The sequence below is a fragment of the Ursus americanus genome, chromosome 17 (genome assembly GCF_024610735.1).
Source record: "Ursus americanus isolate L20-20 chromosome 17, mUrsAme1.1.p, whole genome shotgun sequence".
Classification (NCBI taxonomy): Eukaryota; Metazoa; Chordata; class Mammalia; order Carnivora; family Ursidae; genus Ursus; species Ursus americanus.
In genome coordinates, this window is record NC_142143.1 from 34,650,164 (window position 1) to 34,664,808 (window position 14,645).

Sequence of the window (14,645 nt, forward strand, 5' to 3'; positions counted from 1 at the left end):
CCTGCAGGTGACAGTATGCCCAATGAAGACCGCCTCATAGACGAGGGCAATGTTTTCTCACATAATGGGAAGTTTGGCAGTAAAGCAGGTATTGGCCTTGGTTCAGGTGCTTAAAATTTTTATCAGGAACTCAGGGTTCTTTCCTTTTTTCTAGGGTGCTGGATTTTACTTTTCTATTCATCGGCCCATGGTTGCAAGATGGTTGCTCTCATAAATAGATTTCACTTTTATTTTCAAGACCTGAGGGGCGTTAAGATGCCAGCCTTTTATGAAGAAAGCAAAGCCTTTCCAGAATTTCCCCCAGCAGACCTCTGCCTGCATTTCATTGTCACATGGGCACTGCCAGCTGGATTGGAGCCTGGAAAAGCAAGAGACAGGACTATCACAATTGGCTTAGACCAGGGGTCGGCAAACTTTTTCTGTTACAGGCCAGATAGTAAATATTTTAGACTTTGCAGGCCATACAGTCTCTGTTGTAATCACTCAATTCTGCCATTCCAGCATGAAAGCCGCCATAGATGGTCCATAAATTATTGAGTGTTGCTGTAGTCCAATAACACCTTATTTATGGACACTGAAATTTGATGTAACTCTCACATATTATGAAACACGACTCTTCTTTTGTTTTTTTTCAACCACTCAAAAATGTACAAACTAATCTTAGTTCCCAGGCCGTATAAAAACAGATGGCAGGCCTGATTTGGCCCATGAGCCCATAGTCTGCCGATCCCTGGCTGGGACCAATGATAACCCATCAACTGGATCTGGGCAAAAAGCTACGACAAAGTTGGTGTTCTAATAGTTGTCTCTAAGAAAGAAATGAGTACTGGATAGGCAACTAACAATGCTGCAGATAATGGTAGGTTTTATTTACTACATGCACAGGGCTTAGAAAGAGTATTTGGTATGTGATCAGGCTGTAATATTTTAATTCCTTTCTCTTCCTTCCACTTTAATCTAGAATTTTTTTCTTATTTATAAAGAGCTTTTCTCTGCTCCAGTAGAGCAGCTGGTATCCAGACCCTGGTTTTTAAGTAGTTAATATTAGGAAAGTCTTTGGGAGAGATATCTTTCAGTCAATATGGGATTGATGACTCTCTGTTGCCACACTGTAAGGGAAAACTGGAAAACCCTAAAATTATGAGTTAGAAACTCCATTCAAGTCCCATAAACATTTCACAGTTTTCTTCCTGGGCTTCCAGTAGTGAGGGAAATGCAAATGGCACCTCAGCACTGAAAAAGGATATTCTGCATTCTGCTTTTGCTCAATCTCATTATACATTCTCTACTTAGAGAGAGAGGGGAAAAAAAAAAAAAGATTTGCAGCAAGCAAAAAACAGGCTCCCTCTTTATACATTGAATTACAAAGGCAATTTCCTTTATAGCCTACTTACAGGAACCCCTCTTAGCGTGTTGCCAACAGTACCACAACTTGTTTATTCAAAGGTTATGTGTGAATGAGAGCTTTTTGATATTAATCAAGTAATTTGCTAGCGTTGCTGGGAAAAGGAAAATGTTAGCTTTATCCTGAAAAATGAAACAGCCCATTAATCAAGTTCACTCTACTGAAGACAATTATGGGGAGAGAGAGGGCAAATAGACCCTTCAGATAAGAAATTCCCAAACTGATGAAACTTTTAATAAGGTTTGGCATCGATGTCTGCGCAGAAAGTGATTAACTTTAATCACCTTACAAATTATATAGATCAGGTATTTGTGGATTCAGAGTTTACTGTTTATTATTAATTGAAAAAGAATCTTACTGAATGTACCAAATTCAAAAACAAAACTCTGGCATATGGACTATTTCGCTGGTGTTCATTTATTATCTCCAGTTAAAGTTGAAAGGTGAAATAGAATATGCATGTTCTTAAACAACTGTCTCATTTTTTGGTTCCCTCAGCAGCACACTCTTTGTAGGTTTGAGACTGGGTCTCCATCAATCAAAATTAAATTCTTCAGTAGGAGGCATTTAAAATTATTTGTATAAATGTAGCTGAATGGGATAAGGTTGTAAGATAAGAGATATGAAAAATAACTCTGTTCTGAGGCAATACAGTGCATTATAAGGGGGGGTCTTTTTTCTTTGTTCTAGCATGATGAATTGCAAAAATCCATTAGTCAAACACCAAGAGAGAGTTAGTTTTATAAGCCAGGCATTATCTGAATTAGTTAATAACATTAAAGCTATGTAGAGAAAAGAGAATAATATTCTCTTTATCCAATATTTTACAATATTGCCTCTTATTTCCCCAATTCACTTGCAAACTTTATTGTTATTAAAATTTCAAATTTTAAAATGGTACGTTAGTCATCAGGAAAATGCAAATAAATACTACAATGAGATGCCACATCACAGCCACTAGGATGGCTATAATTAAGAAAGCAGAAAATCAAGTGTTGGTGAGGCTGTAGAGAAACTGGAATTTGCATACATTGCTGGTGGGAACGTAAAAAGCCGTGAGAGAACAGCAGAAGGAGGGGGCTCAGAGCCTCAGGCTGTGAGAGGTAGGTATTCACAAAAGCCAGGGAGCAGCACCAGACAGCCCATAGAAGATAGGATGGCCGAACAACAGGATGAGTTCAGCTGACACCTGGATTGCAAGAATAAGCTTCAAGAGGTCCAATGCTTTAAAAAGAAGCAATGGATACCAAACCACCAGCACCGACAAATAAAGGTAACAAGGTGGCTGGAAAAAAAAAAAAAAAAAACTAAATTATTTTTGTGAGCCCATGTATTTTTATAATTGAATGATTCCTTCTTGTTCCCCAATCCTCTCACCATATAGGGACGTAGTTGGAATCGGTCTCCAGTTTTGGGTGAGTCTTTCAGATGGGAACACTCCTCGATCCTATCTGATCCTCAGAGACTAAGAGAATAAGAAAGGGGAGCAAAACACCCCTAGTGTACTGATTGTGCCCATATCCATTAATGCCTATCCAGGGTTTAGACTAGAGTCATAAGATGCGGAGAAAGACCTGGCTTCCTTCTGAATGTGATCTTGGGCAAGTAATACGGCTATTCTGAGCTTTTCTTCTTCATCTGGAGTTCGGATTTAAGGATAATTATGTTTCTCCTGCAGACTTTGCCAAACTGTTTTCAAAGCTAAATATAAAAAATATGAGGCCTTTTGAAAACTCTGAAACGCTCTGCATACAGAAAATATAATTACAATAGGAACAAAATATTCAGAGTGAAAGGGTGAAGTGAAACTCTGTTCATTCAGATTTATATCTATGGGAAAGGCCCTGCTGCCCTGACATTTCAAGGGGCAAGCTGAATGCAGTTGTCACGTATGAGATACAATATCACCTGGGGAGCTAAAGCCAAAGAGAGGTGTTACAACTGGAGTGGGCCGGTGGTCACTTCATTTTCCTCAGTGCCCAGAATTGGTGTGCTGTTTTCTATACTAGAAAATCCACATTGTTTGATCACTGGACTAATGTCAGCAAGAAGAAATACATTTAAAAATAAGATATTTAAAGATCAGTTTGGTAATTAGTCTTATCCTGAAAATGGAGAGCAACAAATCTATATTTGTCCTATCTTCTCTTTATCTCAGTGGCATTTCTTTTCCAGGATAAGGACAGGAAAGTGCCTTATATAAAAGAGTGATTCGATGAATCACAGCAGCTTCTTGGTTGTGACAGGCATAGGAGAGTGTGAAAAGAGATTTGCTAAGGTGTTTATAACAATATCTTAAGAAATCTCTCCCCTCATCTCCTTTTGACTCCTGCTTGCCTGGATTTAAATCACTCACCCAAGGACAAAAGCTTTGATCTCACTTTATTTCCTCTGTTAATCAAAACACCTCAAATTATGTCTCATTCCTCATAATGACTTCCTCTCTGGTGGAGCAAATGTTTGCACTTGGGTTTAGTTGCAGACTTCCCAGCCACACAATGAGAGTGCGTGTGCGTGTGTGTGTGCGTGTGTGTGTACTGTGTGTGTGTGTGTGTGTGCATGAGTATAACAGAAAGAAGGTGGACAAGGTTGAAAGGGAATGAAATAAATTAGCCAATGATCATAAAGATTTGTAGCAAATATATTTACTGTTATTATATTGTAATAGGAAAATGACATGCTATCCATACTTTACAATTACTCTCTGGCCTAAAAAGGGCTTTCATGTAGCTAGTACACCCCAAAAACCTTTAATTTCAGATAGAAGAGACTCAGGTAAAATAAAGGGACAAATTGCCAATGTCTTCATGGTCACCGTCCAATATGTTTATGTCTGTAATCTTACACATCGCACCTGCAGCAACAGGCAATCGAACTTTGGATCACTGACGCCCCATGGCCAGGTCGGAGCAAATAACCGAGCACTGGCATCCGATGGCAGGAATGGATCCTTGAAAATGGTTTAATCTACCCTAATACTTCCATGTACCACTTTCACTTAGACCAGCTGTGTTTGGTTAGATATGCTTCATAAATTTATTCTAAAATGAAGAGTTCATGTCTTAAACGAGGGACCCAAACTGAATTTGGTGACATAGGAGTTTCAGACAGTAATATCTTCCATATATGCAATCCACAAAGAATCCATGATCAAATCTTTCCTGGCAAGCTTTGTGTCCAAAGAAGATGTGTTTTCACAAACTCTGGATGGTTGGTATTGGGCCATGAAGGATGGAACCTGCAGCTTGTACTTGAACACGTTACTTGCTATACTGGGTCCACTGTGGGTGTGTAAGTTTAGCTCTGTCATCTGACTGCCCCAAACTACAGCTTCTTCACTTGTCAAGTGCAGAGGTCAAATCCAATGTTCTCTCTTGCTCTCTGATGTCACTACTAGCATTTCTACAAGTATCACTTTGTGGCCACTTGAGAAATAGCAGCAGGCTAACTCATCTTCAGCATCATACAGAAAGCAAAATTTTGGAACAAATACAAGTCCAAACAATAATTAGTTCTATTAACAGAAGTAACAACAAATTAACCAAAATTTCCTTGACTTACTTTATAGAAGAGATAGGCTTTGCTGGTATATTCGCATTTTATGAATAATGTTGACAGGGTAATTGGGAGAGTTACACCCGATGGGATATAATAAAACATGATATTGATGTACTCTTCCATACCATTTAATGTAAAATTATTAAATTAAATGTTAATAGAATGTAGTAACATCTGAATATTTGGTGGCATAGGACAGATTTCTAAAAATATACTTTGAAACACCATAATTAAAGGGAAGTTTCCCAAACTGTCATTATCATAAAGTACAGGCAAGGCGTATTTACAGAAAAGTAGCCTATTGCAAAGGAAACATAAAGTAGGCAAACATTAAGCATAACAATATATTTAAAATAGTGCAGAGAGAATTAAAAAATGAAAAAGTATTGAGATTATTAATTGGTTCTATGTAATTTAATAAGTTGATGTCTGCAGAGCTAAAAAGCTAATTATTATTTTTAGAGTCAATATGGCCATTACTCGCTAAAGGAGATTAAAACAAAAGGGCCTACATGAAAATCAAAGAATCACTCGTTCCCGCTCCCCACGCACGCATACTCATCTTTCTCCTTCCTCACCAATCCTGATTTTCTAGTAATAAACGATCTTTTACAATATCCAGATGCAAAAGGAATTTTAATACTTTTATGAGATTTTTGAAAACATATCGCTTGATTTCTCAGTACACAGTTTTGACAACTTCATTACAGTTTCTAGCTGCTCAATGATATTACCAAGAGAAAGTTCTCAGAGGAGTTATTTCACTTGGAGTCCTCTAAGATGGAAAAGGAAGAGACATAGAAATTATTAGAAAAAGTATTTCTAGAAGTCTTGTGCTATTACTTGAAACATAGAACTCTATTCTCTCCATCCGACTGGAGAATGGCTGACAGCTCTGTCTTGAATGAGTGCAATTTCTGTCAAATCCAAAGGAGGCAGGAAAAAAATTCAATATATTTCAGATCAGAATAGACAACCAGTTCTAGCCTCGACTTCAACTGGCTAAACATTTTTTCACTCTCCTGTGGCTGTATTATAAACCACTCTCTTATTTGTAATACTTTTTTCCCCTACAATACAGTGACAGATCACTGAGCAACCAAAAGGACACAGTTTCAAACTGTTCTAATCAGATCCTCCACCTTTATGACAAAACTACAATTATCTCCAGTGGCAATTAATAGTCAACTCCCCATGTCTCTATCCTTCCTCTTCCCACCTTCACTTTCTCCTTTTAGGATCTCTAGCAACTTTCCCGAACACCATTTCAGATATTGTATCAACTTCTTAGATTCCCTTAGGTATCTATTAATGACCTCATCAAGTTGTCTCACATATTTGCAACTTTTTACACAATCCAACAATTTTCTTGCTAAACAAAAGCTCCTCTGTCCACTCTTTGGAAGTAGACGAGTAACACAATAACATTGGAGAGCAGTTGTAAAAAGTTGAGGAAACGTTTTGAAAAACTGAAGAAAAACGTCACAGAAATTTCAAGTTAACGGAACTTCAAATCTCAGCAGTGCTTGGGGGGCGGCGGGGGGGTTCCATCTCAAAGTTCTACAAATAACAGCAGAAGGCCAGTACGTGGTGAAGCGGCAGACGGAATGAAAGCCTGCTCAAAGGCCTGATTACATCCAGCGAGAAGACCACCCAAAATGACACAGCAAGAAAGGTTTGAGTCCTGGTACACACGCATCTTTCTCCACTGCGAAGCTCAGCATAAAAGAATGAGTACAATTGCATGGCCATTTCTGGTTGTTCTCTCCTTCCAGCGTGTGGCAGGTCCAATGCTTAACCCAAGTTTTCTAGCAACACCCACGAGTTTTAAATAGTAGGAAGCAAATTCTTAATATTGGAAATACTTAAATGACATGGAAACTCCTATTCCAAAGGTACATACAAATGAATTGGAATTGTCATTCTTAAATTATCCCTAGAAACCCAGTCTCCTCCCTTGTAATAGCAAAAATAACCAAGACTTCGATGCATTTCCTTTCTAGCATATACTAGAAATGTACATACACTATGAGAAAATGCAGCCCTAAGGTGAAAATACCAAATGAAGAGTTATTAAAGCCCCAATCTCAACTTTTTAGAAAGTGATTTAAAAAAATATACATCAGGTTGATCACAAGAAAATAATAGATGGAACTGTTTCATTTATAGTGTATTGTATGTTCTGCTCGGCAACAGCGTGCCAGGCTGAAGAAACAGTGCCCAAAAGGAAAGACATGGTTCAGGCCTTTACTGGTTTCTGAGCAGAGTGCTTTCAATACAGGTTAAAATTATACCTTGATTTAAAAACAGAATGCATGATGCAATTACTTCAGGTAGCAAGACCTCTTAATAACCGACATTTCTTTAGACTGTTGTGTAACTGCCATTAACAAGTTTTGGGAGCTTAGTTAAGTCATCTCATTTGGGGGCCTTCTGTTCTTCAGGGTGAAAGTAAGGGTTTAACTAACTGCCTGTTCACTGAGGTCTTTTCTGGCTCTCACAATCTAAATTTTTAAGATTTTTTTCATGCACTACCTCTTAGTCCGTTTGGACTGCTGTAGCAATATACCACAGACTAAGCAGCTTATAAACTACAGAAATTTATTTCTTCCAGAGGCTGGAAGTCTGCAATGAAGGTGCCAGCTTGGTCACATGAGGCCCCTTCTGGGTGACTCACGGCTCACTGTATTTACCCGGAGGAAGGCGTGAGAGAATTCTCTGGACCCTCTTTTATTGGAGTATGAATCCCACTCATGAGGGATCTGCCCTCACCCACTAATAACTCTCCCACTCCCCCACCTCCTAATAACATAATTTATGGACATATGAATTTTGGGGAGACATAAACATTTAGACCACAGCAACTTCCTTCAATCTTCTTGGTCATCTGCAGGATGAGAGGTAGAGAATATGATTTGTGGAAGATGGAACAGCTAGACAAAGGCCAAGGCGCATGAGAAATCTCATCTCTGGACTTGCGTTCAGAGCCTGACTGCTCACATGACACAGGACATATGAGCACGGGACACCACGGGGACAGGCTTGCTGCTTGCTAGCTTTGTGACCGGGGCAAGTTATTTCATACATCTGAGACCTGGTTTTCTTAACTAGAAAGCTGGAATATAACCTCACACATCCATAGGTTTAAAAATAAAATCCTTATAGCTAAATTTTATCCTTTTTTTAAAAGATTTTATTTGAAAGAGAGAGAGAGAGAGAGAGAGTACGCACGCACCAGCATGGGGAGGGACAGAGGGAAAGGGACAAGTAGACTCCCCGCTGAGCAGGAAGCCGGACATGGGGCTCAACCCCAGGACCCCAGGATCATGACCTGGGCGGAGGCCAGGCACTTAACAGACTGAGCCACCCAGGTGCCCCAAATTTTATCCTTAATAAAGGAATTAGGCAATATGTAATTATGTTATTATGTAATGACAATTTTAACAAGATGATCAAAGTTTCTGTCAGTATGCACTTTGTCTAGGACACAAGGTTTTCTTATAATGGATACCTGAATGTGCCATACTCATGTCTCTCAACAGAACAGGGTTGTGCTTTCTTCTAGGATCAGGACTAGAGAATCAGGGTTTTCTAAGTAGGACCGTTTTAACCAAACGACCTACGAAGCAGAGAATGGGCTGTGCTTGGGCTATTTCCTAACACTTTTCTACAGTTCACCAATAAAACAAAACAAAGATTATGTCATCTTTTTTGGAAAGTGACAAATCTGATGTTACAGGCACCCTTAATATGATTATAACTATTACAAATTAGTGATTATTGGTTATACATTAGCCTTGATGCATCTCTGTCTGACCTTCCATTCCTACCTTTTCAAAACTTTTTCCAATTCTGTTAAAATCCATGACAGCACTAAGTGTTGTTGCCGTAGAAGATTTGCAAAAGGCTTACACAACATATTTGTTATCAATGCTTTATTGTTGAAAACAAAATTGAAATTCTCTGGCACATAAAACAATTATTTCTACAAAAGGAAAGCCTACAAATCTTGATAATTTATACAAATAACAGTTTCTCAAAAAATAAAACTTTAATTTAGTAAACTTGTCTTGTGCTCTATATTTTTAGCACTGTCTGCAATAATCCACCATAAATCCCTGAGCGGAGATATTTTTTGATCATGTTCTTTAGTCCCCCCCACCTCCCCCCAAGTTGGTCAGTTACTAAGCCCAGCCCTGTAGTGAAAGGTGTCAGGGACATTTAGCTATTAAAGATCCATGCATTTTATGACACAGGCCCAATTATTAATGCTACTTGGGAACTGGGTCAACATGAAGTGCCTCTACTATGTGCAATCAGCGAACCTATTAAGAACCAAGTGTCTGAAAGGAAGAACATTAACAACAAAGAGACATAAAATGTTAAGACTAGGAAGTCATCATAGGTCAATAACTATTTAAATAAATAAAAATGTTAGACATTGAATTTATCTCTATATCCTTATATTAAATTCCTTATTTATTTACTATTTTTTAGCAATTGCCAATGCACTAGAAGATGAAAAATACACTTCAACCCACATTTTTGGTTTGACCACGGGTCTGTTGTTGTTAAATGTTAAATATCATTCTGAAAACACAGTGATTTCGTTATAATTTAACTTTTGGCCCCTTCAAAGAAATGTCTACAAAATAATATACACATATTAGGAGGGCCTTCTTATTAATGCCATCAACAAACCTCTCTCACTACATCTGCCCTTCTTACAAAAACACTAACGCCATAGGAACACTACTGTAAATTCTTTACCCCACTTTATTCAGATATGTAGCAAAACATATACGATATGGAGAAAACATAATATGATGTATTTGTATGTCCAGCTTCCTTTTAGTGTGGATGTTGACCGATATTTACATGAAGTGTTAAAGGAAAGGAGGAAAAGCTAATTTTCAGTTGCAAAGAACTGACTTAATGAATCAAGTTTTGTTATTTTGCTATGGTAGAATAATAAATAAATAAATATGTAGGGTACTCTAATAGCTACTTTCTCTATTAAGAAGTTGATAGTGAACGCTTTTCGCAAAGTTAATTTTTAGTAGCAAAGTTTGCAAGTCAAAAAAATGTTCAATAAATGTTTTTCTCTGCTTCATTTTTACTTGCATAATGATCACTGAAGTGGTTACTAATAGGTAAAGAAATAAAATACCAATATGCTAATGAAAATTAGTTTTCAACTGTGAAAAGCACTTGGCAGAAGACCTAGAAACACAAGGCTGATGCTATACTATAGCTGAAAGTAAGTCATTTTTGATGTCTTTTAGGAAGAGCAAAACACAGTCAAAATAATTCCTTAAAAACATAAGCATTTCTGTTTAGGAACCTATCAGAAAGTGATTAGCATTTTATACCAACTCTTTCCAAAATACAAAATCACTGGCAACCATTATTATACACTCCTTTGCACAGATGTGATTTTCTAATCAGTAACATCTGGGAAGCACAGAGCACCTTCCCCTTTGTGTAATAGCTGCTAGTTAGGTACCAGAACTAGAACACTTTTAAGCTCTTTAGATTTAATCCTTATATAAGCATGTGGCATTAACCAGGAAGAGCCATTTCAAAAGCCTAAGAATTAATACAATGAATTCTCCTAGGCAGTTTGGGGGAATATGTTGAGGACATTAAAATAAAAAATGCCTGCCGACACGTATAAGGTCTCCCCAACCCTTCCCGCAACACCAGTGTGAGAAGTGGTTAGCTCAGCTCAGAACATGAGAAGCAAATGCTGTCCGAAAGAAATGAAGACTGTGACATCCAAATCATAAAAAGTTATGTGTACTAGTCAGGAAACAACTACAGATTCTGACGGAACTTGACATACTTAAAAAAAAAATTTTTTTGTTAAGTTTCAGAAATTGATAAGCAGGCCGTCTCAAAGAGGGAAAGACAGCAGCGTCACGACAACCAGCCAGCTCACTGGGATTCACACCACACTTGAATCATTCCCTATTAACACTTGATCTTAATAGTTTACCAGGGCCGAATAGACACTCTGACTTCCTCTCACAGTGTTTAAGGAACACTATAATTTCTAAATTAGCTTTCAAAAATGAGCAAAATTTGTAACTTAGATTCCCTCCTTGCCCCCCCACCCCACCCCCCAATGCCATAAGATCCTGTTTTAAGTGCTCTGGTTTATAGTTCTGTGGGTAACAATTACGTCCTTCAGGAGGTTTCCAATATTCCTCTTTTTGGTGTTAATGGCTGTGCCAACAGCAAAGTGAATACTCCCAGAAGTGGCAGTGACCTCAGTGACCTCTGCCCCCCGTCTTCAAGTCCATACTAGCTCTTGTCATAGCACTGCTGGGAAGTTCTGTTCATTAATGAAGCCAGCTTTCAAATATGGAGGAGGGCAAGGTACTGCCCTCCAGTGTCAGGTCTTGGACGTCTTTAAACCTTGCTTTTCCATGATATTCCACAGTTTGCGGAGATTGGACTGCGTGATGACATCATCTGGCTTGAGCTGCAGCGCCCGCAGGTAGTTGGCCTCAGCCTTTTGGAGCCGGCCATTGAGATGGAGAATAGCCCCCAGGTTCATCAGAGCTGCCGGATACTGGAACCAGAGAGAGGGAGGAAAATGATTAAGAGGCTTGTTTCAAGCTTTCCTTCATGGAAGACAAAAATCTTCATCCACTTATGCAAATGATTCCCTTATGTCTGGAGGCATTTTATGGAAGCAATTTAGCAATTTATACAAATAGACCAAGATAACTAGGAAGAAAAAAAAAAGTTTTCAAACAGCTGGTGTACTTTGTGCTTTAAATAGGGCAGGCAGCTAGAAAAATATTCTTCTTTAATGAGAAAGCACAGGTTACATCTGAAAACCTAGTAACCTAGCCAGACTGTACTTTTCGAAGAAAAAATTTAAAAGTTCTACATTTTCAGATAGGACTGAACTTTCTTTTTTCAACTCAATGCCAAGAAATTGTAAATTGGAGAAGCTGACAAATCTACGTTCACCCACTCTTTGTTTCCTCCTCTTCTTAGCAATAGTCCAGGCCATTTAGGCCCATAAGTACATAAGTTAAAAAATTGTAAAATTTTACTGATGCTTTCAGGGTAAAAACGCTGAAAAAAAAAATTCAAATGTAATCACTCACATCCTTTCCAAATCTAATCCAAGTAGTTTAATGAGACAAAGTTCTCATTTTGAAGGCAATTTTTTAAACTTCTAATGGTGGATGTTTATTATAAATACAGCAAAGTAAAAACATACCAAAATAGATACGTAGCGCAGAAAAATGTAACCACCGTAAAAAAAGTTTTATATTATTTGTTTAAAAGTAGTTGTGATTCTCGATCACAAAATTTTTTGTAATGTGTGATATTTGCAATACAAAGTTATCATATGAAAGGCCAAGTTAAAAAAAAAAAAGTGTGAGTTATGTATCACTGTTTTAATACAAGGGTCTCCAACCCCAAATTCTCAGACATTAGTTAACAACAACAAAAGTCCTTCCCAAAGAAAAAAATACTGTGCTAGCTATCTACAAATAAAGGCTGTTCTGCTCTTGTCTTGTCGCTGGAACTTTCTGGCTAACATAGAGCAACTAATATTTTGGCAGTTACACAAATGCATATTTCAAGTATCAGATGAAACTAAAAATGTTTATGCTAAGATTGTGCTTTCATTTTACAGCTGGTGTCACCTGGCAACTCTGTGATGCAGTGTAAAGTAATTCACATTTTTTTTACAATTTAGTATTTTCACAAAATGCGTGCATTTTTCAGCTGAATTCATGACTCCACTCTTTGCTGTAAAAACAATTATTTCCGAACCAAAAACAATGCTGGGGGCAGGGCTGAATAGCTCAGAATAAACCAACTGGAAAGAGATGATCAGATTTGGATTTTAAGAGGTCTGGATTTGAATTCTTGCTCAACCGCCGACTGTGACCTTGGTGAGGTCCCCTATCATATTTTTCCTCTTTTTATTCTGCTTGAGGTATAGCACATGCATGCTTGTGATTTTTATGCTGTTACACACACTTTACAATTTTTATTTCAATGGCTCCATAATATGTCTCTGGATGTACAGTAAAATTCTCTTAAGTCCTCAACTACGGGGCATTATTTTCAAGCTTTTCTACATCCTATTTTTCTTTTCTAAAAATAATGTTGCAAATATAAGCTATTCCTGACCTTCAAAAACCTTTTGGTCAGGATGAGTCCATACTTATCAAGAAAAATACAGATGGTCAATTTCTAATTTTAAGCCCCAATCCAAATAAACACAGCTCTAAATTACATGTACAATGAAGCTCCACCCTGGGAACCTAAAATAACACCGCCTACTCTATCTTCCCAAAAGGACTTTATCATTCAGCCCATTATTATCTTGAGTTTCTTGATGTCTAGACACATTTCTGAATTATATTCCCCTCACAGATCTTAGCACAACTATCAATAAACAGCTACTAAACTGATGGCAAAGTGTGTTCACAGCCCGAATACTAGAGATGCTAAGTAGATAAAATGTTCAGACTTCCGCTATCCTGAGTGGGAAGAAAGGATACGGGGAGGGAGGACCACGGTTGGAGACCATTCCTGGCTAACCAGAAATAGAAAAGGCCCAGGGACGGGGGCTGAGAGAAACCAGATGGCTCTGTGGGATAGTCATTATTTCCTGAATCACTTTATTATCAAAGTATCTGTGCCTCACTATAATTACAATTCAAGGGGATTATTAAAAACACTCAAAAGTCGCAGAGCCACAGTGCCTAGGTGCCGGAGCCAGCTCTGCCCCAGAGCTGTGTGTACTTGGACAGGTTGAGCGAACACTTGAGACCTCAGTTTCTTCTAGAAACGGGATGATAACAGTACTTGCTTCGTAGAGTTGCTGCTGAGATTGTATGAGAATACAGCATTAGTGCCTTTTCCCTCTTCTTTTCTGTCTGCTTATCATCTCAAAAACACTAAGCAGAATACCGTCAGTGTGGGTGAGTGACCACGGCACGCCAGGGCTGTGGATCTGTGACCTGGCCCTACCACCTTTCCTAAGTGTGTGGCCTTTCTCAGGCTAAAGCTGGAGGGGAGAGATGTGAAAACACGTGGTGAAGTAGGCTCAGCCACAGAAACAGGCTTTACTATTGTTACTGAACTGTAGCCCGGGTTCTCCTGTCCTTGGAATACTTTGGAGACACCTCCCTGCCATCAAAGGATAAAAAAAGAAAAGTGAATATTATTCTTAAAAAAAAAAAACACACACACACACACAATTAAGAAGTTAAATCTGTCATCAAAATGAGTTCTGAATGCTAATTATAATAGCATTTTGGGGATAACTTTAATTTTGCATTAACCACCCAGTAACAGCATGTTACTCATTCAACAAAGATAATCAAAAATTGACATTATGAACTTAAAATGGGATAACAGATCCCATAAAAGTTCGCACATACTGTGTTCCTTAAAGAATCCAAGTAAACTAAAAATGTATATATTTAAGAACATATCTGAATTTTAACAAGATTCCCAGGTGTTTTGTATGCTTATTACAATTTGAGAAGCAGTGTTCTAGAGGTTATTTCCTGATCTTAGATCATATTATTTTCCAACTTTTGAGTTTCCTATGGGAGGACGAAGTCCCTTATAGAACAAAGAATATCAGATCAAATGTCTATCTTCCAAGCAGTAAATGTTCAAATGAAACTTTATT

At 38.0% G+C, this 14,645-nt stretch overlaps 1 protein-coding gene across 4 annotated transcripts in view; it reads right to left on the minus strand.

Annotated features, from left to right (window-relative positions):
• TMTC2 (transmembrane O-mannosyltransferase targeting cadherins 2) overlaps positions 1-14,645 on the minus strand; it is an 835,540-nt gene that overhangs the window by 440,183 nt on the left and 380,712 nt on the right. Inside the window, exon 12 of one of the 4 annotated variants that reach the window (XM_045780076.2) lies at positions 4,098-11,540. The exons of the other annotated variants lie outside the window; for them this stretch is intronic. Coding sequence (XP_045636032.1) covers positions 11,361-11,540 — 180 coding nt within the window. The 3' untranslated portion in view covers positions 4,098-11,360. Of the gene's footprint in view, positions 1-4,097; positions 11,541-14,645 lie in introns of those variants that run through there. 4 annotated transcript variants of the gene reach the window in all.